Source organism: Dama dama, chromosome 23, assembly GCF_033118175.1.
Source record: "Dama dama isolate Ldn47 chromosome 23, ASM3311817v1, whole genome shotgun sequence".
In the NCBI taxonomy this organism is placed as follows: Eukaryota; Metazoa; Chordata; class Mammalia; order Artiodactyla; family Cervidae; genus Dama; species Dama dama.
Genome location: NC_083703.1, coordinates 40,452,458 through 40,477,668, shown reverse-complemented (window position 1 = coordinate 40,477,668; position 25,211 = coordinate 40,452,458). Strand labels below are relative to the sequence as shown.

Below are 25,211 nucleotides of genomic sequence, written 5' to 3'. Positions count from 1 at the left end.
ATTTAATCACGCCAACTCTTCTTTCAGTGTGGAAAAATGAAATTAGTCCTTATTTGATCATTTTTCTAGTGCTTTGAATAAGCTTTAGAAAGCAGTGATTTAGTAATGGCCATTGCGTAACGTATCCTCTCAAGAAGCCAAAAAGTTGGTGCTTTTAGAGTTTGGGTTACGAGGTTAGCCCTGCTTGAGAGAATGCATAATCTGGTGATTCTGAGATAGAATTCAGCCCTGAGATAGAATTCAGTGATATTCAAAACAGAGACTGCATTAGACCTCCCAGCATTTGTAATGTCCTTTTTATGTAATTTAGACTGTCCTGTTTCTATTTTGCACATTAGATAATCCTCTACCTTGATATTTGCATATCAGTGTTGTTGTTTAGTGACTAAGTCATGTGCAACTCTTTGCGATCCCATGGACTACAGCTCACCAGGCTTCCTTGTCCTTCACAATCTCTCAAAGTTTGCTCAAACTCATGCCCATTGAGTCAGTGATGCTATTTAACCATCTCATCCTCTGCGCCCCCTTTCCTCCTGCCCTCAATCTTTCCCAGTATCAGGGTTTTTCCAGTGAGTCAGCTCTTCACATCAGGTGGCCAAAGTATTGGAGTTTCAGCTTTAGCATCAGTCTTCTCAGTGAGTATTCAGGGTTGATTTCCTTTAGGATGGACTGGTTTGATCTCCTTGCAGTCCAAGGGACTCTTGAGTCTTCTCCAACACCACAGTTCAAAACCATCAATTCTTCAGTGCTCAGCCTACTTTATGGTCCAGCTCTCACATCCATACATGACTACTGGGAAAACCATAGCTTTGACTAGATGGACTTTTGTTGGCAAAGTGATGTTTCTGCTTTTAAATATGCTGACTAGGTTGGTCATAGTTTTCCTTCTAAGGAGCAAGCATCTTTTAATTTCATGGCTGCAGTCACCATCCACAGTGCTTTTGGAGCCCAAGATAATACAGTCTGCCACTGTTTCCATCTCTTCTCCTCCTACTTGCCATGAAGTGATGGGATCTGACGCCATGATCTTCGTTTTATGAATGTTGAGTTTCAGTAGTAGTGTTAGTCACTCAATCATGTCTGACACTTTGTGACCCCATGGTATCAATGTTAAATGATTTTAACTTGTTAGAAAAGAGCAGTAGCTACATCTGACCCTGGAGAAGAGGGACAGCCTTAACCGGAAAAAAAAAAAAAAAAAAAAAGCCAGCAGGGGGAGCTCGAGAACTGTTTTAAAAAGAAAGGAAAAAAGTACCAAGAAAATGTTTCTGGTAGTCATTTGTTCATCTGTGCAGAAAAAATATTGAGTATAGACTTAGGACAAAATATGAGAAAAGGCCCGAAAATGTACAGTTCCAAATCGGGAAATTGGGTTTAACTTGTGGGATAAAGAGAATTTGCATGCTTTTTTTTTTTCCTTCACCCTCTTTCACGTGACAGCCGAGACCAGGAGTAGCTCAGGGCACCCCGCCCCACAGCCTGGCAGTTCCTGGGACCGGGATTCACCCCTCACCCTCCCCCCTCTTCACGGGCCTCCCATCCCACCTCTTCCCATGGTTTCTGCAGGCTTGGACTTCCTCCACCTGAGAAGGCCCGATCAGCCTTTTTACAAAAGCAGAGCCTTAAAGCCACATCAGGCCAGCCTGTTGGGAAGGCAGAGCAGCTGGCCCTGCAGGCTCTTTATCCGTCTGTTGTCTGAGGACTGGTGGGGACACTCGTGTTTGGAAGCTGTGGTCCCACGGCTGGGCTTCATCCCACCAGATGACGATGTTCTGTATCCTGAAAAAGATGCTGCCAGAGTTGGCCCAGCTCTTATTTGTTTCTGCTCAGAGCCCAGAAACTAGCATCTACCAGCTCTTGGCATCACGTTTAAGGGAATAAAGCCCACTCTTCCCACTGTCCATAAAGACCGGCAGGTGCCAGTTGTTTCTGATAGAAGCAGGAAGCTCTTGGGCTCCCTCTGCTGACAATGGATTTACAAGTAGGTTTGTTAACAAATAGAAGCCCTTCTCAGAATGTGTCGGTGTCTTGCATAATTAGAATGAACAATGAAAGAAGACAGTGGGAAGGATGGTGAGTGGTGTCATCTGGCTTCCTCTGCCTGATGCTGAGGAGTCTGGGAGCAGAGCCGTAGGGGGCCTGGTCTGCCCTCTGGGATGCTGGATGGAGCATGGTGTTTATGGATGTCCCATGTTTCTTGTGGGGAAGTGAATAGCTCTTGACTCTTTAGGAGCAGATAAGGGCAGAAACAACATGGAAAGACAAGGCTGTAGGGGATCTGTCTGCTCTTGCTACCCTGCCTTCCTTTGCTTGTTCCCTGAGTCCAGCTTCTCAACAGTATCTGGATTTAGATCATGGCCCTGCTTCCCTGGTAGCTTAGATGGTAAAGAATCTGCTTGCAATGCAGGAGACCTGGGTTTAATCCCTGGGTTGGAAAGATTCCCTGAAGAAGGGAATGGCAACCCACTCCAATTTTCTTGCCTGGAGAATTCCACAGACAGACCATGGGATCAAAAAGTGATGGAGTGACTCACACTTTTACTTTCACACCTGGACGTTTGATCATAAGTGAAGGATCACACACATTTCATAGTTTTGAGGTCTGGGAACTTGTATCCGTGTACTTAAAAATAGAATTTTTGTGTGGATAGTAAAAATAAAGCGACAGCCCTTCAGTGAAATCCTCTGTTACATTTAGAATCTTCCTACATACAGCTTCTTGGTTGGGGTGAACCAGCCCTTTGGCTTGTGGCTCTGGTTGAAGGTAACACAGAGAAGGATACCTTGGCCACATTTCAGGGGATGAATCGGGTGACATGTCCAGGGAGGACAGTACAGGCTGAGTTCTGATCAGTCCCTTCTTAGAAGGACTGATTGTTGTTGTTGTTGAGTTGTTCAGTCATGTCCTACTCTGCAACCCCGTGGACTGCAGCACACCAGGCTTCCCTGTCCTTGACCATTTCCCAAAGTTTGTTCAGACTCATGTCCATTGAGTCATCATCTCATCCTCTGTCATCCCCTTCTCCTCCTGCCCTCAGTCTTTCCCAGCTTCAGGGTCTTTAACAATGAGTCTTCTTTTCACATCAGGTGGAAGTATTGGAGCTTCAGCATCAGTCCTTCCAAAGAACAGTCAGGGTTGATTTCCTTTAGGATTGACTGGTTTGATCTCCTTGCCTTCCAAGAGACTCTCAAGAGTCTTCTCTGACACCACAGTTCAAAAGCATCAATTCTTTGGCACTCAGCCTTCTTTATGGTCCAACTCAGATCTGTCCATGACTACTGGAAAACCATAGCTTTGACTAGATAGACCTTTGTTGGCAAAGTGATGTCTTTGCTGTCTGGGTTTGTCATAGTTTGTCAGAAGGACTGAAAATTGACTAATGAAAATTTGGAGAAAACATAATCCTAGGGTTATGGATGTAGAGTTCCGAGGCTGCACAAAGGAGGGTGAAGTCTGGAGGTGAGGCAGTGGTGGGGTCACAAGCAAGACCACGTGGCAGGTGCTCCAGGAGGGGAGCCTGGCCAGCATGGTGGGGGTGGAGGTCAACCTAGGGGCAGGGGGAGCAGCAGGAGGGAGGGAGCGGCAAGGTCAGGTGGGCTGGGCCTGCTCAGCCTGAAGAGCACAAGGTCTCCTAGTGGGGGTCAAGCCTCTGGGGTGACATCAAGGGGCCCTTGGTCACCGTGAGGAGCGTGAGCTTGAGCAGACAGTGATGGGGGCCTCGGGCGTCCACAGAGGGGGTGGTACCGTCAGATCTGGGTTGTAGGGGGGCCTTCCTGAGGCCATGGGGAGGAGGGCAGGGAGGAGGCCGATAAGGATAAAGCCGGAGGTCAGGGATGGTGTCACCTTGGAGCCTCCATGCTGCAGACAGGAGGTGGGGTGACCCTTCCAGCGCCTTGTGTTGTCTTGGGAGATTAAAATGAACCATGACATTCAGAAATGAGCTAGCAGGGACTTCTCTTCTCTAGGGGAACATGGTTTATCTTGATCCTAGCTGGGATCACCCAGTGGTCAGTACTCAGCTGTGGTTTTCTATTTTATGATGTACATTTATCGATTCTCCAAAAATACCAGTGGATTGTTTTTGTACTTCAGTGATAAATTCATGCTTGCATTTGGTGATAATGTCATTAAATAATTGCAGTATTTTACGTTGGACAATTGAACGTTTATCTGTGAAAAGGAATGATAAAGTTGAAATTCCCGCTTCCTTTCATCTTCCTTTCAGGTGTGGTGTGTGTGCGTGCGTGCGTGTGTGTGTGTGTGATATTCTGCTCTCCCAAGTGTAAATGCCCTGTCGCTCCCCCTCCCCTGGGCATGCCTGTCCCTGAAGCTCCTATGACTTACAGTTGTCAACCATTCTGCTTGTGCTCTCTCTGTTTTTTTGTGTTTTTTTTTCTTCTTCACTTTGAATTAAAACACTTTGTAGAACTTAGAAGGCAAATGTACCCTTGGAGTGAAATAGAACGTCTGACAAACAGAGAAAACTTTATAATGTGAAAGCCGCTAATCCTACTGCATAATTTTTGTGGGGAAAAAGTATCTAGAGTCAGTGAAGTAGTGAAATTATTTTAAAATGTTTTGATATCCATCCCTGTGTGTTCTGTGTTAATGCCCACAGAAGTGGAAGAATACCTGCAGCCAGAAAATGCATCTGCCACCGAATCTGGGCCCCTGGGGCAGCAGCCAATGGTTCGGAGCGGCAGCAGCCCTGAGGTCACCGAGCCGCTGTGTCCCGAGGCCCCCCCAGGTATCAGCATCTTACTCACGCGAGACCCTAACTTCTGGCCGGGGAGAGACTGTGTGTCGTGGGGCTTTCTACTTTAATCCTAGTTCTATTTATGTCAAGGGAATTTACTTTAGAGTTTGATTGCAAGGATGTGATTTCTTGAATCACGTGAAATATTTTCACTACTTATTTTTATCTAATTATCTGAATTGTGTGTGTGTGCCCTTTTTTCAAGTGTAGCATGTTTAAGGACTGAAAAGAAATCCAGAGTGGCTGGAGGAGGTGGGAGGCAGAGGATGTTCACCCCAGGCGAGGGAGGGCAGCAGGTTAGGGCAGAGGCCAGTAGGAGAGGGGTCTCGGGGTGAGGGATGAGAGGTGGATGGCTGACCAGACCTGTGAAGTTTATTAGCAGCATGCAGATCTGCTGAGGTTGAAAAATGGTAACTTGTATTATTAACGTTATGGGCTTCCCTGGTGGCTCAGCGGTAAAGAATCTGCCTGCAGTGCAGGAGACCCAGGTTCAATCCCTGGGTCGGGAAGATCCCCTGGAGGAGGAAATGGCGACCCACTCCAGTATTCTTGCCTGAGAAATCTCATGGACAGAGGAGCCAAAAGGGCTACAGTCCATAGGGTTGCAGAGTTGGAGACAGCTGAGCGACTGAGCATGCACGCACACCCATTAGCATTAATCCACACTGTTTCTCCAGCAGATTTCAGCAGCAACCAGGGTGAAAGGTGAGGAGGCAGGTGGTTAGACCTGTGAACATTGACTAATGTGTTTTGCAGGGAAAATGCGTGTTTAAGTGTGTCTGGTGATAGTGAACATACGTACTTAGTTTTATGAGTCAGGTGAACAATCAACCAAGCCATCCTATAGTCCTCAGTGTCAGGGTCATGCCATCCTCATCAAATGAGCAGGGTATGGCCCCTCATAGAAATCCTCTCGAAAGAAAAATAATAAATACACAATAAAAACAATTTGAGAAATCTGTTACCTGGAAGGTTTTCTGTTCTCCAGAAGTCTTTGTGTAGGATTGTTATGATCTTTTTCCCTTAAATTTGGTGGAATCCATCAGTTGCCTGGAGTTTTCTTGTCAGAAGATTTTAAAGTACTATTCAGATTTTTAAATCATTTTAAGACTTCATATTTTCCTTTTCTTGTTTTAATTTGCATAAGTTTTGTGTTTTTTTCTAGGAATTTGTTCATTTATTTTTTAAAAAAGATTTATTGGCCCCAGATTATGGATAGAATCTGATCTTTTTAATTAACGGTGGCAGGCTCGGTGGAGATATCCCATTTTCTATTATGGACACTGGTTGTCGGTTGCTTCTCTTGCCAGCAATTCTGAGCCACCTCACGCTCCCTTCCCTGTCCTCTTCCTCCCTTCCCCGGCCTGGCTGACTGGGGCAGCTCTTGTCTGAGACCCCTTCTCCAAGGCCCCCGGACAGGCTTGTGGCTCCCCCTCCCGTCACCATGTGTAACATTAACACTCGACGGTGAAGTTCTCTGTGCATCAGAGACCAGGTCTGTGGAGCAGTCGTGATCCTTAGGCTGCTCATGAGCTGGGCCCTGCAGTCTTATTTTTATATGTCTTAGAATATCTAAATATCTAAATTTAACCATTGCCTATGTATAAAAATCTTCTTCCAGTTTTACCATCTGAAATATTTCTGTTGTTGATTTCCCCCCTCCCTGCCCCCAAATCTCTAGGCCCAAAGCTAGAAAATGCAGAGAATGTGAGTTCTTCAGAGCCCAGGCCTGCTCAGGAGAGCAAAGGACATGAGAAGAAAGAGCATGAAGGAATAACAGTAAGATCTTTTCAGAGTACATCCATGTGTCATTAAAAATAAACCTACAGATCACTGGCACAATATGCACATTTACTAGTGGCAGTGACACTATCTTTTAAAATTTTTTTCTGCTTAGATGTGTTTTAGGGCCAGGTGACCTTGAGACGTTTGAAAGACTTGCTCACTTTCTATGTAAAATTATAGTCACATTACAAAAATAGAATGCAGTAAGCGTGAAAACAGAATTTCCCACCTGGTCTGTATGTGCGCTTTCTCTCTTTAAAGACATCCTTGCCTGTCAAGCAGACGCTCAGACTCCCTATTCCTGGTATTACTTTATGTTGTAGCCTTCACCTGATGCAAATTCACAGATAAATGAGATGTTGCAACAATCTGTTATGGTTTCTTTCTTTTTTAAAAAATGTAAAATGGCATTTATCAGTTTCTTAAAACACAAATAAAAAATTTAAAGAAGAAAATTAAAAAGTAGCCCTAACTCATTCATGCAGATAATTCCTATTTATTCATTAAAAAAAAAAATGTAGTATCTATGAATAGAACACCCAGACATCCTAGAAAAGTACAAATGCACACAGAAAGTCACTCCCTACTCTTCCCTGCCTGGAAGATATGAGTGTTAAATTTCCTCGGTCTTCATTTTTTTTAACGGGCATATACCAGCTTTATACGTATGTTCCATTTACATGTATATTCTGTGTGTGTATTTCAACAGTCAGATAAACACCCAGAGACCCACCCCCAGTGTAGAGACCAGAGCACCTTCAGTGCTGTTGCCGTGCCTCGTGGGCGTCATCTTGGTCCCTCAGAGAACGGCTCTCTGCTGGCTCTGTCAGTCGTGTCTTTGCTTTCCTTTGTAGTTTTGCTTGAGATGTATGTACCTCTAAACAATGCATCCTTTAGTTTCCCTCATTTTTAAACTTTGTAAAGGTGGTATTATTGCTTTGTTCACTCATTACCATGTATTTACCATGCCTACCATGTAGGCACGTTGCCCTAGTTCATTGCTTTCTCTGCTGTTTGATATTCCACCGTGAGTAGAACACAGTTCACTTTTCCATTCTCTTGTTGACATTTAGCTTGTTCCCCTCCCCCCCTTTTTCTTTAAATGAGAAATGAAGCTGTGCACATTCTTGTATGTGTTTCAAGATCTACGTGTAAGATTTTCTCAACAGTATTGTCTTAGAGTGGAACTGATGAATCACGGGGAAACAGGGTGCTCTTTTTCACAAGAGAATGTGTCTTTCTCCAGAGTGGTTGTATCACTTCTGTTTTGGCCAGCAGTGGGTAAAAAGTTTCTGTTCATCCACATTCCTGCCAACACTTACTACTGTCAGATTTAAAATCTTGGGAGTCAAGTGGGTGAAAATGGGATCTCATTTTGTTTTGCATTTCTCAAGTTGCCGATAAAGTCCTTCCTTATGTTGATTGGCCATGTATGTTTCATCTGTGGGGTGCCTACTGATGTCTTTTCCATTTTCCTGTTGATTTGTCTTATTTATTTTTACTAATTCTTTATGTAGTCTGAATACGGATCCTATATTGGTTATGTTTCTGGTGAATTTCTTCTTCCAATGTGTGGCTTTTATTTTCACATTCTCTATGTTGTCTTTTGATGAACAGAAGCTCTTAATTTTGATATTCTTGATTATCATTGTTATTACATTTTATGAAAATTAAAAAAAAAGCTCATTTATGTATTTGCTTTTGGCTGTGCTGGATCTGTGTTGTTGTGTAGGCTTTTGTCTGGTTATGGTCGGGAGTGGGGGCTGCTCTGTAATTGCAGTACACAGGCTTCTCACTGCGCTGGCTTCTCTTACTCCAGAGAACTGGTTCTAGGGCACATGGACTCAGTAGTTGTGGTCCATGGGCTTTGTTGCTCCGCAGCATGTTGGATCTTCCTGGTTCAGGGGTCCAACCCATTTCTCCTGCATTAGCAGGCAGATTCTTCACCACTGAGCCACCAGGGAAGCCCTGAAAAATTTAAAACACCAACTTGAAAGGGATAAGAATATTTGCCTTACGTTTACAAGTGTTTCAGTTTTGCTCTATACGTTTAAGTCTTTCATCTGCCTGGAGCTGATGTTTATGGAGTGGCAATAGGGATCCAATTTTATTTTTTCCCCCACATGGATAGCCACTTATCCTGGGTCCCCTATACTGAATTCGTTTTCCTTTATTGATCTGAAAATGCTACGTATCTCTCATAGATACTGCATCCCAGATGTGTGAGGTTTTGTTTTGGTGCTTCTTGAGTCATTGGTCTCTGTCTTAATACTGTAGTTCCCCTACTTCCTCCTCACCCCCATCTAATGGAAGCTATTTTTTCTACTATCTTCTATCTTTTGTTGTTGCTGTTGAGAGGTCTTCGGTCCATCCTGTTTGTTGTTCCTCACTGTTCTTCATCCTTGTCCTCCAGTTTCACTACAGTATATTTAGGCGCATTTTCTCTTGGTCTGTACAATTTGTCCTATTTTGGATATTCTATATGTGCCAGGCATCTGTGAATCATTGTTCTTCCATTGCTTCTGGAAAATTCTTGGTAATCAGTTCTTCAAATATTGCCTGTTCTTTGTTCTCTCTCCTCTTTCCTTCTGGAGTTCTGGGTAGAAATATATTTAGACTTTCTCATTCTGTGTTCTATGTCTCTTAAGCCCCCTTTCATATTTTCCATTCTCTTTGGCTATGTGGGTGCGTTCTGGGTGATTCATCAGATCTGTCTTTCACTCAGTTCAATAATTCTCTTCTCATGCATATATAGTCTGCTGTTTAATGGTCTCATTGAATTTTTTTGGTTCAACAATTTTATGTTTTGCTTCTGAAAGTTCAGGTTAACACTTTTCAAGTATATCTTGTAATCTCTCATGATCTCTTATAGCTTGCTCATTTTTGTGTGATTCCCATCTTTTATTCCTTTAAACTAGTCACAGATTACAGTTCTGAATTCTTCATCTGATCATCTGAAATCCTTGAGGGGTGGGTGGAGAATCTAAATCTGATATTTGTTGTTTCTAAGATTTGTGCATAGTGGGTTTTTAATTTCCTTTGGTGTTTGGTGACTTTTGATTGTGAGTTCCTAGCTGGCTGATCTGAATCTGCAGAGAACCTGGATTTCTGATATGATGAAGTTTCACAAAACAGAGAGTGCTACTTTAATTTGGGACTCTGGTTCCTTTTGCCACTGGCAGTGGTAATATTAGGTTAATGCCCAAGGTAGCCCCATATCACTGCCCTGGTTTCCGTTTGCTTTGGGTGGGAGTGGGAAGAGGAGGTGGGTCCCTTGAAGGTTTATTTTACTTCCTGTGAGCCCCAGATTTTTATGTAGGTTCTATAGTTGGAGGATATTTTATCTTCCAGAGAGTCAAGAAGCAGAAGAGCCTATATTCTGCTTTTCAATTAAGGAGATATCCTGTATATATTCCATTATCATATTAGAAATATATGCTTCCCAGGTGGCTCAGTGGTAAAGAATCTGCCTACAATGCACTAGACACAGATTCAGTTCCTGGGTCAGGAAGATCCCTGGAGAAGGGAATGGCAACCCTCTCCAGTATTCTCGCCTGGGAAATCCCACGGACAGAGGAGCCTGGTGGGCAACAGTCCATGGGATTACAAAAGAGTCAGACACAACTGAGCAACTAAACAACAACAATATTGGTTATATATCATCCTTCTTTAAAGCTAACATTTTTTTTTTACATACTGTTAATCTTCTAAATATTTTATTCATGACCTACTTATGTGTTTTAGCTTAATGATTATTCTGTCCTTTAATTTTACATCTTAGTCCCTCCTTTTCATGTGTTTGCTTATTTAGTATTCATTCCTTCAGTTGGCTTATTGAATTCCATGATGTTTGTACACTCTAAGCTGGAGAGCCTTAAATATACTATCTTCATTTCTGGCTCTGAACTCCATCTTGCCAGTCATGGATTTTTGTTGCACACTTATGGTACATTCTCTTTAGATATTCAGCCCAAAGATGGATATTAAAATATCAGAAACTTTCCCAATTCCTCCGTCCATTGTCCATCCATCTGCCTTTCCTCCCTACCTCACTTCCTTCTTTTCTCACCGTCTTTCTTATGGTCCGCTAGATTCATATCCTTTTGTAATTTAAGTTCCACTCCCATGGACAACACTTATATAAGCTCTTGTCTGTCATTCTGCAGCATTTTTAGAATTTATCTTTTCTTCTCTTTTTCTATCATCAAAAGCCTTGTCTGCTCATTCCTGAATTACCATCAGAGTTCCATAGCAACTTTCTTCGTAACTCTATTCCACAGATAGTAAGTCACCTTAACCATTTTGATTATGTTTTTAATCACAATCAGCTACCGTCTGGAACATACGGTTGCTCATTTTGTCAATACTGGGTTGAAATTCCTAAGCCTGATGTTGGAGGCCCCCTGGCAGGTGTGCCGCTTGTAGAAGGTGGTCATGTTTCCTTCCTACCGTTTTCCCTCTTCGCCTGACTGCCCTGCATGGCCTGCTGTAATCGGCTTCTTTTCCTGCACGTAGAACTTGCTGATTTCTCAGTGCTTCCTGCCCTGAGCCCCTTCCTGCCTACTCTCTACCACTTCATGTCTGTAGCCTTGTTGAGCAGCTCTCCTGTCACTGTGAGCCGATCAAGGTAACACTTTCTTCTGCATACCTTTTAGAGAGAGTTGACTTGCATATTTTGCTAATGTACATTGTGATCATTTTGTGTAATTTGTGTACATTTTGTCTTTCCACGCCAGTTATGTAAAATGTAGGGGGTGCAGATTGCCTCCCAGCATTCTAGTCCCGTATTTAACCCATGGTCCAGTGCTGGGCAGTGCTCAGGGAAGCCTGCTGCACCTGTAACAAGAATGGGTCTGGGTGGGGTTTATGCCCTCCCTGCCAACACGCTGGTGACTTATACCTCCTGGAGGATGATATCCATTATGCATGTGTACCCAAGCAGAGGTACAGCTAGAACCTCAACATAAATGATTTCCATGTAACTTGGCATCCATAGACCATGTTAATTGGATGCCAGCTGATAAAGCAGAAGTCTTAAATTTAAGATCTTGGGTAATTTATAACTCGGTCACAGTAATTAGTGAACCCATATCCTTCCAATGCAGAATGTCATTCAGTTTTTTGTTACTGTTCTTGCTGTTCATTTGTTTCTTTTTCTTTAGACATATGGACTAGAAACTTAACAGTCTTGTAAAAATTAACACTTTTCTGTAACAGCACAATCTTTCTTTCTGTCTGAAGATCTTAGTTCGAAGAAGCAGCAGCCCCATTGAGCTGGATTTGAAAGATGACTCACAGCAGATGCAAGGAAAATGTCGGGAGAGACAGAAGAGTAAGTACCAGGAGATGTGGTCTGTGTTTGTCCAGCTTCAACATGGATGGACTTTGTTTCCTTTTGACTTTCTAACTTGAATGATATCATCTGAAGATATGATGTTGCGATATGGGACATTTTTATTTGTGGAATCCCAGGATAGATGGGTGGTTAGTACCAGTCAAACATTAAACACTACCCAGTTACCTTCGAGAATTGTCTTTCCAGCCCTGGGTCTTTCTCCAGGTGAAAAGCACAACCAAGGCTGATGGCTGGTGAGGAGACAGGCCCAGAAGGAAGAATGGTCTTCCTTCTGGAAGTTTCCCTAGGTTTGGAACACAGAGCTTCTGCAGTACCTTGACGTCAGTGGTATAAGTATTTAAAATTTGCCTGGGATGCTGAGATGTACCGTTAGGTACTGTGATATGCGACCCTAATACTCTGCTTCCCTGAGGTCCTCTGCCATGCCCCCTCCTTCTTGGTCGTTCCTGGTGGAGGGCAGAGCAGGAACGCTTCGGATCCACCGTCTAGAGTCCCGGGACAGGCAAAGTGAGGGACCTCGCAGGTGACTGGGCTAGCTGTCAGTTCTCTGCACGTGAATGAATACCTGGCAGTAGATTAGTAGCAGCAAGGCTGGGGGACCGTCAGTGGCTGACCCAAAGGGCACCAGGAGGGCTGCAGGCAGAGAGGGCGGGCACGCCATCTGTGTGCAGCAGACAGGGGACTTAAGGGGCAGGCTGATGGAGTCGGTTCTGTGTCAGACCGAATAACCATGTAGGGCTTCGCAGCCTTTGACAGCATCATTGTACCATGACAAATCAGAACGTTTCAGTGCTTAGAGGGGGAGAATCTCTATTGGTGGGATGCCTCATCCCGCAGTGATCCTAGGTGACTTGCCTAGGTTCATGTCTAGACATAGATTCTTCAGCCTGGAAGCATGAACCTGCCTTTGTAGTGGGATCAATTCCCATCCACCTCCTCTAGCCTCCCCTGTTTCATAGTTGAGTAAGTCAGGGTACAAATTGTGAGGATGTGCTCTTGTGGGTACCAGGGGAGCTCAGTTAAGACCTGTGAAGAGTCGGAGCCCATAAAGACAACTCACATCCACACCTGGAAGCTGTGTGTCGTTGACCAGGGGCCCCATGCAGGCCTCTGTCCCCTGAACGATCCCCACCGGGGCAGCTGCTTAGGTCCTTGTGTGCTGGGACCGTGGAGGTGCTCCTGCCCTGCCCTGGCCTTCTTGGACTGTGTCTTCTGTCATTCCAGGTGACAGTGTGAGCAGTGACCCCACTCTGGGCTGCAGCGCCGAGGCAGAGCTGTCCCTGAGTCCCTGGCAGACCTGCGAGGAAGACCCAGATCTGAGCCCGCCCGCAGATTCTGTGACCGACGCCGACGCCCGCCACTGGTTACAGCTCCGGCCCACGGATGCTTCGAACCTAACAGGTAACCACGTCCTTCAGACGAGGCAGCAGCGTTCACAGGGTTTCCCAGGTGTGAGGATGCTAGGGCATCCTTTGGCACAGTGATAATAGGGGCTGCCCCCTCCCACATGGGTGTGCCCACCCCAGTCCCCCCACCCCCACCCCCTGGTCACAATCAGCGGCAGAGTCTTGGTGTCCTGCGTGCAGAGGATTCTGAAACAGTGGAAGAAGAGGGAGGAAACCCATTGTGCGCACACCCGCTGTCCAACACGGGAGGAGGTGGCTGATATTTAGGCTGACGCTTTGCCATCCCTGACCAGATTTGCTTTACTCTGAAACCAGAGAAAAGTGATTTCTCCAACTTATATGTGCCATGAATCCAGGAGAAGTTAAAGAATTTGAATACTTACCTATTATTGTTTTCTTTAACTTTGCCATAGAATCTTTGATGCATGCAAGATAAGTTGTGATGCATGTTATGGATCAGTGAGCCTGCCCTGAGCATAAGAAGTAGAATAGCTGCCCCACCAGTGAGACCCCCAAGAGGGGGGCCCCCTTCTCAAATCCTTCCCTTCTCTTGTCATCTTATGTGAATACTGTGACCCTGTCCGCAGTGTTTTTTTTTTTTAATTAATTTACTTATTTTTGCAATTATTTAAGTTTTCCTGGGGTTTTTAATAACCATTGCCACTTCTTTATAAAGTGTTAACAACAGTATCTGTCTCTTCAAACAACATATCATTTAATTTTGGTTTTAAGCTTTTTAAAAATGTCGTCATATTCTGTATTTTTTTTTTTTTTTGCAACATTTTTCCCTTGAGTATTCGTAGTTCTAAGACTCCTGAATAGGTTATAGAGCCGAACTTTCTGGGATGGCATCCAGGCTCTGCCAAGGAGTTGCTGGGTGGCCTTGAGCTGGTAAATCTCTCTGTCCTTCAGTTTCTCTTTACAGTTGAGTGGGGATACTAATAGTCCATATTATAGGGTTGTTGGAGGAATCAGTGAGTGAGCCTCTAAGTCAAGCACATAGAGCAGATTTAGCTCTTCATATGTATGCACACACATATGCACGCCCATGCATACACACATATTGTGTGACCCTGGGAAAGTGAACCTCTTTCATTTTAGGTTCAGTTCCCTGGCCTGTCACACAGAGGGCACCAAGAGAAGTTGGGTTTTTGCTTTGCTTGGTTTTGGTAAGAAATTGTCTGGAGAGGCCAGTGTTCTGAGGAGCTCAGCATGGGAGGTGCCCACCACGGCCATATCCCTCCTGGCCCACCACGTTCCCAGGTCCATAGACATCTTGATGAGAACTGCAACAGCAAACCACAGAGCACGTGCTGAGTAAAACGTGGTATTAAACCACTAAAAGTCATTTTAAAATTAGAAATAAAGGCTAAACTCTTAGCTTCTTCTTCTTTTTTTTTTTTTAACTAAGCAAACTGGTTTTCATAAATTAAAGTATAAATTTTAAGCAGTCTCTGTGTTTTGGGAAATTTCTAATAAAGTAGCATAAAAACTTCATAAAATTTACATAGAAAAATGGTGTTGGATAAAAATCTTTTATCTATAAGATAGATAAGACCAAAAAGAATGATCTTAATATGCATTTAATGTTTATCTTAATTACAACTGGAAAAACAAACCAGTTAACTGTAAATGAACAACGCATTGCCTTGTAATGCTGTAAGTGCTGCCCTTAAGAGATAGTGGACATTTTTGGTTTAAATGTTCACCTCTGCCCATGGTAGAAGCCTTGTACAGTTAATGAGAAAACAGTTGACAAAACCAATGTGCTTACTTTTATAACTTATTGGGTAGTAATTGGTGCTTCTCAAATTTGTGGTTCTTTCATTATAGAAATTTCTATAATATATATAATGATAATTTCTATAATATATATAATATAAAATCATTATGTATAGAAAATAAATATAATAATTGTGAATAATAATATCATAAATTTCTGAAGGATTTAACAGTTTACAAAGAACTTTGAGACATCCTCTTTGATTTTTATGGTAAGCAGGTCAGGTTGTACAAATTCTGTTTGAGGTGGAGACGCTGAGACCCAGAGAAATAGTGTCATCTTACTAGAAAGTAGGCCCAGCATTGGAACTGGCTTCTAGAGTGTTTTGACTTCAATTCCAGAGTCATGCCCACTCCTTTCTTCTGCGCTGCTGTTCAAATTACAACTGCCAACCCCATTCAAACTATTTGAGAATTATTGATATATTTATGGAATCAGTGGCTTCTTTGGGTACAATATTCAGATTATCCAAGGGGAATCATCATCATGGTACTGTTGAAGACTTTAGTGCATTTTCAGTAAGCTGAATTTGCCTAAACAAGGACTAGCTTTAATTACTTTTATTGAAAAGAGAGAAAATTGGGTGATTACCTCTTTTGTCTGCCTTCTGGAAAGCTTAGCTCTGATCCCATCTCAGAGTGTCCCTGCTATGCTCGGTCTAATACACTTGTGTGAGGTAATTTCATATGATGCTCTCTCTGCTGTGATTAACTCCTCCAGATACTCAGCTCTTCTTTGAAATCCTAATATCGAGAATCAGTACACTCAGTTCAATAGTTCATCTTGTCATCTGTGAAAAGGACAAACCGTAATATGATAAGGTTTATGGATTATCACTGTTCTGAATTTAACTTTCTGTTCTTAGGAGAAAAACTTCTTCATAAATGGACAAAGCAAAACTCATGTTACCCTGATCTCTAGGACATGCAAAGCAAGCGATCCAACAATTTGAATGTATCTCCATTTCTCACTGAATAATCCTACCAGTTATTAAATGCTTGGAATAATAAACTGCTTCTAAAATCTTAAATTCCTTTATCACTGGCCAGCTAGCAGTTTAGTTTTGTATTTGCTTTCTTATTTAAATCATTTCATGTTTTTTGGAAATGACAGTTAAATTTATAGTGGACTGCTTCAAAATGTGTCTGGGATTTGTATGGCAAGATATGGAGACATGGAGGTGACTGTCATGAAGGAAGAAGATTTTAGAAATAGGGGCATGGGGACTTCCCTGGTGGTCCAGGGGTTAAGAGTCTGCCTTGCAGTGCAGGGGACACAGGTTCGATCCCTGACCTGGGATGATCCCACGTGTCGCAGGGCAACTAAGTCTGTGTGCCACAACTACCGAGCCTGTGCTCTGCCACAGTGAGAAGCCACTGCAGTGAGAAGTCCTGTGTACCACAACTAGAGAGTAGCCCCCACTTTGCCTTAATTAGAAAAACTTCATTGTTCCCTTGGGCAACAGTGAAGACCCAGCACAGCCAAAAATAATAAATTTTTGAAAAAAGAAATACGGGCACGGCATGCCCCATGGGAGGGCACTTGGGGGATCACCCAGGTTGGTGGGGAAGTAGGAAGAGTGAGGAAAACATGGGCAACATCCTTTATCATCATTTGCACAGGTAAGGGAAGGCAGGGTGGACTAAGCAGACTGGGGATCGGCTGGTTTAGATCATTTCAGCCGAATCTGAAGCACAGACACTGGCCCAGGCAGCCAGGTGCCAGACCCTGCAGTGATGAGGGCACCGGGGCATCCCTTTGTTGGTGAGAGCTAGACAGAGGAAGGTGGCCAGGATGCCTGGTTTGGGATTGTGAGGTTTACATGTGAACGACATACTCCCTAGTGAGTTGTTTGCCATCTCTAGGAATTGGCAGCCCTGGGAGTGGCAGCCCCTCCTGGCCAGGGAGACCCCAGATGCCAGAGTATCAAGAATACCAAAAATAAGAAAGTAGACTTGACTCACATGTAAGTTTTGTTCAGTTGAGCTTATGATTTTCAAGAGGGGGTATTTATAACTCTGTAGAAAAGCTATGACAAACCTAGACAGCGTATTAAAAAGCAGAGATATTACATTGCCAACAAAGGTGAGTATAATCAAAGCTATGGTTTTTCCAGTAGTCATGTACAGATGTGCAAGTTGGACCATAAAGAAGGCTGAGTGCCAAAGAATTGATGCTTTTGAACTGTGGTGTTGGAGAAGACTCTTGAGAGTCCCTTGGACAGCAAGGAGATTCAACCAGTCCATCCTAAAGGAAATCAGTCCTGAATATTCATTGGAAGGACTGATATTGAAGCTGAAGCTCCAGTACTTTGGCCATCTGATGTGAAGAGCTGACTCATTGGAAAAGACCCTGATGCTGAGAAAGATTGAGGGCAGGAGGAGAAGGGGACAACAGAGGATGAGATGGTTGGATGGCATCACCAATTCAATGGACATGAGTTTGAACAAACTCTAGGACCTGGTGAAGGACAAGGAGGCCTGGCATGCTGCAGTCCATGGGGTCATAGAGTCAGACACAACTGAATGACTGAAAAACAATAGCTAAGTATTGATATTGCTGCTGACCTCATCTCTTATTTAGCAAATAAGCTTATAGTCTAGAAAGACTGCTTTTGATGCTATAACAAATAAAAAGATTACTAAGCCATAGCCACGACCAACTGAAGAACTTACCAAGAGGACAGAAAAAATAAGACATTTATCCTAATGAGGACAAATAATGGGATAACTGTGATGAGACTTATTTAAAGAGAGTTTTAATCACAGAGATAGACATGGACTAAAAGAATGGAATATAAAACATATACTGGATGCATAAGGACATGGAGTTGTGGTACACGAAAGAGGCAGCCTTCTAGATCTGACAAGAGAAGGATGGGCTGCCCAGTCAAGCACGCAGAACATTTAGCCAGCGGGCAGAAAACCTCACACCCTGATTGCAGCCAAATTCCAATGGATAAATACTCAAATGTAAACAGGAAAATTTTAAACTTTGGGAAGAAAATGTCTTCTAAAAATTCTATGACCTTGGGGAAGAGAAGAGTTTCTTAAATGAGATAAAAAAACAACTAACCATAAGAAAGTGTCTGTCATTAATTCAACTCCAACATAAATAAAACTTTCTTTTCATTGTCAGAGAGACTTTTAAGAACCGAGAGTTAGCAGAACATTGACAGTTAAGGGCCAGCTTCGGTGCTTCTTCTTTTCCAGGTACCTATTACATCGGTGATACTCTTTTTTTTTTTAAACATTTTTGGCTGCTCTGGGTCTCCATTGCTACTCTCAGGCATTCTCTAGTTGCAGCGAGTGAGGGCTGCTCCTGGTCGCAGCGTGCAGCTTTCTTATTACAGTGGCTTCTCTTGTTTTGGAGCACAGGGTCTAGAGTGCGGGCTCAGTAGTTATGGCCCACAGGCTTAGTTGTCCTTGCGCACGTGGGATCCTCCCAGACCAGGGATTGAACCTGTGTCTCCTGCATTAGCAGGAGGATTCTCAACCACTGGAAGTCTAGTGCTACATCTTGAGATCAGACTCAGTTAGAAGTAGTTTCCAACACTTCACTTTAGTGGAGGAAGGGTCAGTGGTGTTGCCTCGCATCAGGGATGGGATTGCCATTGGCGATTGGTTGTTCACAGCTAGTTTTTGGCTCCAAGACAGTACATGACGGGAGAGGATCAGTCAGTGAGTACTTCAGTTGGGGGATGAATCAGCTTTCAGCTGCAGGCTCTTGTTTGATTTAGCTTAAAACAACACATTTTAACCTTTTTTTGGTAGTAAAAAATATGTATGATTAGGTTTCAAAATCTCTCTTAGTATATTTATCCCAACCCTGCCTTTCAGTGTTGTTACTGAAATCCTTTGACCACTTCTGCTTTGAATTATAGCTTCTGCTTTTAATTATCCCTGTTACCTGCCACCGAAACTGTTTTTGCATGAGTGGTTTGTCAGCATCTGCCACTGCACACATTTTTGGAATCTCCACCAGGCTTTGATCTGTTTTGGAAATATCAAATGTTCTAAAGAAAAATCATGATGATAAGTACCATGAGATTGGTTGCTCACCTTGGAAATCTTTAAATGAATGTTCCATGTCTGGGAAGCAGATGAGAAAGGCCACAGTGATGGTCAACAGAGTGCCAACCTGCTGTTTCTCCACTTTATTTATTTATTTTTTGTTTCTCCACTTTAAAAAAATGTATTTATTTGGCTGTGCCTGGTGTTAGTTGTGGCATGTGGGATCTAGTTCCCTGACTAGGGATTGAGCCTGGGCTCCCTGCACTGGGAGCATGGAGTCCTAGCCACTGGACCACCAGACAAGTCCCCTATTTCTCCACTTTTTAATCATCAAAGTCTAGGCCTAATTTTTCTGGTCCCAGAATTAAGGTGTTTCAGTTGAGCTTTTGGATTTGTGCCTTTTCAACTCAAATGGGAAAATCATTTTCAAAGCACTGGCTATGCTTCATGTATACTCCACCAAACTACACAAAACTGCTGCCATGTGAAGTCGCCATTTGGTTGGCTGCCTATTTTACCAATCACCAAGACTTATTTCATGACTAAAATCCTTTGTACATTTGCAAAGTTCTAAACTTCAGATTGTTGCTGTATTAAAGGCCTGTATGTGTTTGGGGAAAGATGATATAATTTTGTTTGTAAGACTTCTTACTTTAATAAAAAATAGTTAATGTCGCTGAAGCATTTAGCAAGAATGAGACAAAAAGGTGCTCTTAGGCTAGCATACTAGCTTGCTCATGAAAAATAAAATGAACTGTTTGGTATTTTTGAGGTGAACGTGAAATTTTCAGAAATCTCTCAAATCCCAATTTTTAATTAAGCGCCGCTTCACTGAGGAACCATCTACATGTGAAATGTCAGCATCTGTTCTGTTGCTTATGCCACAAGTGGAATCATTTTGGGCAAAAACATTTCAACTCATTACAAAATTTTTTTCACGGTAATGTTGAGCATGCAGTCATTTCAAATACCTCGAAAAGACTCCCTGTATTTTGATAATGTGATGGGGGATGTTACCTAGAATTTTATCACTGAGGAATACATTTTTGGTGGGGAAGGGGGATCTTTCCACAACAGAGAATGTGATTGTTGGCAGGTTGCAGGGAGATGCAGGTGTACCTGACCTCTATTTACTTGGAGCTATCACTCAAGGGAAATCCCGGCATGATTGGAAAGCTGAAGGCTGATCTCCACCTCAGATGGCTACGTTGTGGGGGTGATGCTTGGGGATGGAGCAAAGGTCTAAGTCACCAAATCTCCTGACTCTTTTTTAACCCCTTATGGTTGGTGTTAAAGACTCATTGCATTCTTCATGAGAAAACTACATGCCATATGATGCTGTTTGTTCACTTGGAAGCTTAGGTTTATTTGTAAGGTTCGTTGAAGCTTCACCAGACCTTCTCAGACTGACAGATGCTTGATACCACACTCATTTGACAGACTAAACATCAGGAGGATGACAGACTAAACATCAGGAAGTTTTGTAAAAGTCAGTCTGAGAGTCCAGAAGGTCCACAATTTGGCTTTTGCCGTCTATACCGGCTCAGTGTGGGGGATTCCAGCATGGATTATATGTGTCTCTTTAGTTGAGTATATTTATGACACAGATGTGGGAAATACTGATGTGTTTCACTCTAAGAAGAAACAGTGCTCTTGGTTTTGGGAAGGCTTTTCCATGACACACGTACCATCCTTATGAAATCTTCTGCTTCAGGGTCTTGTGCTCTTTCCATAATAAACATAATAAGCTGTTAGCGGCTGTGCAGGAAGCATCTAGAGCTGGCCGTGGATTTGCCCAGGCTCCTTGTCACACTTTTCTCCTGCTCCTGGCTGGCTCTGGTCCTTCCTCCCCTTGAGTTCCTCGCATCCGTAGACTGTGCTTCCATTTCTGTGGTTAGACCTGAAAAACCCCAACAGCACATGCACCTGGAATGATGCGCAATGGTGGTGGATGTTTGTTAGTATCTTTTTTTTAAAATCAGCTTCTATACATGTACTACAAAGCAATAGAAAAAGCAAAGAACACTCTTTAAAAACATTAATAAAATAGGCAAATAGGAAAGATTGATCAAGGAAGAAATACTGGGCGTGAAAAAGGGAACAAAGCAATAAAAACAACATAAAAATTAAAAACAATTCAATAGGTTAATTCCAATAGATTTATAAAAGTAGAGGACAATTCCTAGCTTTACTGAAGCTTCAAATAAAAGAGAAGCTGTCTTTTTCAACCTGCTCCAGATATGTTGAAGCTCTCCAGAGTCAATAATTTTTCACACGAAAGTTTCAATTATCAGAATTATTTTTTAATCTAAGATTATAAAGGGAACTGTAAGAAAATAAGCAAAGCTTTTCCAACACAGAATTCTATACTCAGCCAAGCTATGAATTTACCAGTCAGGGAACCAAGACTTTCAGACATATGAGGACACACTCCTTTCTCAGGCATTTAGGAACATGCAGTCCACTAAAAGAAGAAGAAATACCACATACCATTTTGTGATTCTGATCTTACAGGTGAGAAGGGTAAATATATGTTCACACAAAAGCCTGTACACATTTCTAGCTTTAGGTCTAATCAAACCAAAACCAGAAACTATCCAGTGTCCTTCATCAGGTGAGTGGATACACTATGACACCTATGGATACACAACCCCCATGGATGAATCTCTCAAATAAATACCTTATGCTAAGTGAAAGAAACCAGATGGAAAGGCTACTTACTAAAGAACTCCATTTATCTGACATTCTGGAAAAGGCAATGCTGTAAGGATAGGAAATGGCAGTGGTTGTCTGGAACAGAGGTTTGGGGAGGGGACCAATGGCATAGGGGCCCTGGTGGAATGAAGAGAAAGTTTCATGTCAGTTATGGAGGTGGTGTATGTGACAGCTACATGATCATACACATTTCTTACAGCTCCTTGAATCTAAGAACGATTAAACTTGTTATAAGCAAATTATACATCCCACAAAACCTGAGTTAACAGTAACAAACACCACAGATGTCACTCCTGCCTTGAAGCCGTCACTTTTTCTCATGACCGTGCTCCCTCCACATCCTACTCAAGTTCTCCTTCCTCTCCACTGCTTATGAAGACCTTCTCAGGGTCTCCAGGAACTGTCTCGTCATCTCTGGGTTGTCTAGTTGGAAGAATCAGAGTCATCTGACATTTCCTCATCAATCTCAGTTTCCTGTCCTTCCAAGTTGTCAGCCATTTCACACCTCATCTCAATTATTTTATTCTGAATTGTTTTACTCTGGATTTGCATACATGTTCAAGCATAGGTCATTTGCATTAAAGATAAAAGGCTGTAACAATGAAATAAAAATTGTGTTAACACACGTTTTCCCTCACAGACAGCAGCGAATGCCTTGCTGATGACTGCAGTATAATTGCTGGGGGGACTCTCACCGGTTGGCACCCAGACTCAGCCGCTGTGTTGTGGCGAAGAATCTTGGGGATCCTTGGAGATGTGAATAATATCCAGTCACCCAAAATCCATGCCAGGGTGTTTAGCTATCTCTATGAACTCTGGTACAAGCTAGCAAAGGTATGTCCTGCTATTGTTACCTTTCATTCTAGTGTGGTAACATTGATTTGTCACTTAACCTAAAAACTGTGTCGCATGTAACTTTTGAACACATTCTGGACCATGAGTTTAGATACTGAGACAAAGTACATTTGGTGATCAAAAAATAAATAAAAATACTTATAGCTTGGTCATTTTATATATGTCTAAAAGTTATTTCATTTAATGCATAAATAAACTGTTGCTATAGGATATCAAAGAATGGGATATTATGCAATAGTTGTAGTTACTCTCTTTATAAAAGCAGTACTGGGCTTACTGTACAGAATTTGAATGTAGAGAAATGCTAAGAAGAAATTTAACCTCACCATCCACATGGAAAGCCATTATTAGTATATAATCTTATTTCTGAGGGTAATTTTTGTAAAAGAACAATCTCTTGTCCTTTGTTTGTAAAAGAACACATACAATTTTCATTCTAGTGTTGGTTTTTGTTTACAATGTATGTTTTCCCCGTGTTAGTACTTTTTTTCTTTTTTCAAAAATGTGATTTGTGTTTATACAGTATACCTCATGAAACCATTCCTTATCACTTGAAGTTCAGGATGACCTCTGCAAGCATTAGGATTGAAGGAATAACAATGCCCTAGTTTTGCATTAGATCTAAAACCAGCACACAATTCAAAAAGACAGTACATCTCATGATAAAAGAAATACTTGTAAATGCTGTAGCTTTTCACTCAACTTACAGAAATTTCATTGACAGCAGCTATTTGACCGTGGAGCACGATATTGACATGTCATTGGGATAAACTGTATTATCTTGCCTAAAATTCTCCTCATTTCGAATCATAGATACGGGATAACCTGGCAATAAGCCTGGATAACCAGTCTTCTCCATCTCCTCCTGCCTTGATCCCACCGCTCAGAATGTTTGCATCATGGCTATTTAAGGCAAGTGAATATGTATTTATTCCTTTATTGTAATTTCCCCTTCCTTTCTGAAATTGAGTTTAAAAAACGTAATTGCCCAAGACTGCATGTTTTGAAGACAGGCTGGGTCTTACTCAAGCCAGCGCTTCCCACATCTCCATAAACAACTTTGTGGACTACTGAGAAGTAAATGAAAGGACAAAATGCATCTGCATCTGGCGTTGATTAAATCTCTAAACGTCTCCTTGGCAGGCGACGATGCTGCCCGACGATTATAAGGAAGGCAAACTCCAAGCCTATAAGCTGATCTGCTCCATGATGACCCGGCGCCAGGATGTCCTGCCCAACTCAGACTTCCTGGTGCATTTTTACCTCGTCATGCACCTGGGACTGACCAGCGAGGACCAGGTATCTGTGAAGCCTCCATTGCATGTGCCATGTTTTTGCAGATGAAATTGGGGTTTATGAAAGTACCCCTGAAAGTCGAAATTCTCCATAGTTTCGAGTCTTTCACATGCAGCAGCACCAGTGGCCTTTCAGGAATGAGTCCGACGTGTCTCATCCAGGCTGCTTCTCCCCACTGACTCTACATTTCACCAACCGAATTTGAATTTTGCTCTGTGGCCTGTCCAGTTCTGTGTGATTTAATCTCTGCCTGTTGCCAGCCTCAGAAATACTCATCTCACTCATCTTTTTGCTGGGGTTCTACATTAGATATTGGGTTATGAAGGAAATGACTTTGGTCATTTAAAAATGTTTGAAAGCTACTGTTTAAGGAGAATGACCTCACCTTAAATTATGGTTTCTGATATCTCTTGAAGGGGAAGTAATTTCTCTTAAAGAAATGTGATTGGTGGTTAAGTTGAAACAGAAGGGCCATAGGAGCCACCGACAGTCATCAGCCTGTAGCCTCTGGCCTTCCTCCTTTTAGAAGCCACCTGCTTGTGGGCAGAAGACAGGGGAGGGGGTGGGACCACTGACTCGACTTACTATCTGAATATCAAGCAGGCAAGTGACATGATTGGTTTGTGAAGCTTGAGATTGTCCTGGACTTTACTTGGAGGATGGGTTTAGAAATGTGACAGTACTAGGATAGAGTAGGACATTGGGCCTGGAGATTAAGGAGGAAGTCATTAAACAAATACAGGTTTTGTTTTTTTTTTTTTTTAATGGCAAGAAATCAGATGGTAGCATTGGAGGTGGGAAAAAGGAAAGGGAAGAGTTTAAGAAAATGTGAAGGCATTTAATTTTAGCACCAGGTCCTCTTGACTGATAGCTTGACTGGGTTTCCCTGATGGCTCAGTTGATAAAGAATCCGCCTGCAATGCAGGAGACCCCGGTTCAGTTCCTGGGTCAGGAAGATCCACTGGAGAAGGAATAGGCTACCCACTCCAGTATTCTGGTCTAGAGGATTCCATGGACTGTGTGGTCCATGGGGTTGCAAACAGTCAGACATGACTGAGCGACTTTTACTTCACTTCCTCTTGACTGATTATAGGTTTGGGAATGTTTCAGAATTTACCCTTTAAATTGATAATACTTATCAGTGAACTTGAGTCATTTGTGAACTCCCGAGTAGCCATCCTTTCTGTCTTTTGTTGATACTTTGAATGTATAATGCAGACACACAAACCTTTTGATACATGTGAG

General features: G+C 42.6%; 1 protein-coding gene across 5 annotated transcripts in view; it reads left to right on the top strand.

The window, feature by feature from the left end:
- Positions 1 to 25,211, top strand: part of RALGAPA2 (Ral GTPase activating protein catalytic subunit alpha 2) — a 271,212-nt gene that overhangs the window by 98,787 nt on the left and 147,214 nt on the right. For all 5 annotated transcript variants that reach the window (XR_009690052.1, XR_009690053.1, XM_061126464.1 and 2 more), the window contains 7 exons: positions 4,620 to 4,748; positions 6,439 to 6,536; positions 11,784 to 11,874; positions 13,123 to 13,299; positions 22,456 to 22,649; positions 23,484 to 23,582; positions 23,814 to 23,969. Coding sequence is in view for 3 of the 5 variants with exons in the window: in XM_061126464.1 (XP_060982447.1) it covers positions 4,620 to 4,748; positions 6,439 to 6,536; positions 11,784 to 11,874; positions 13,123 to 13,299; positions 22,456 to 22,649; positions 23,484 to 23,582; positions 23,814 to 23,969 (944 nt within the window). In the remaining 2 variants the exon portion in view is untranslated. The remainder of the gene's footprint in view (positions 1 to 4,619; positions 4,749 to 6,438; positions 6,537 to 11,783; positions 11,875 to 13,122; positions 13,300 to 22,455; positions 22,650 to 23,483; positions 23,583 to 23,813; positions 23,970 to 25,211) is intronic.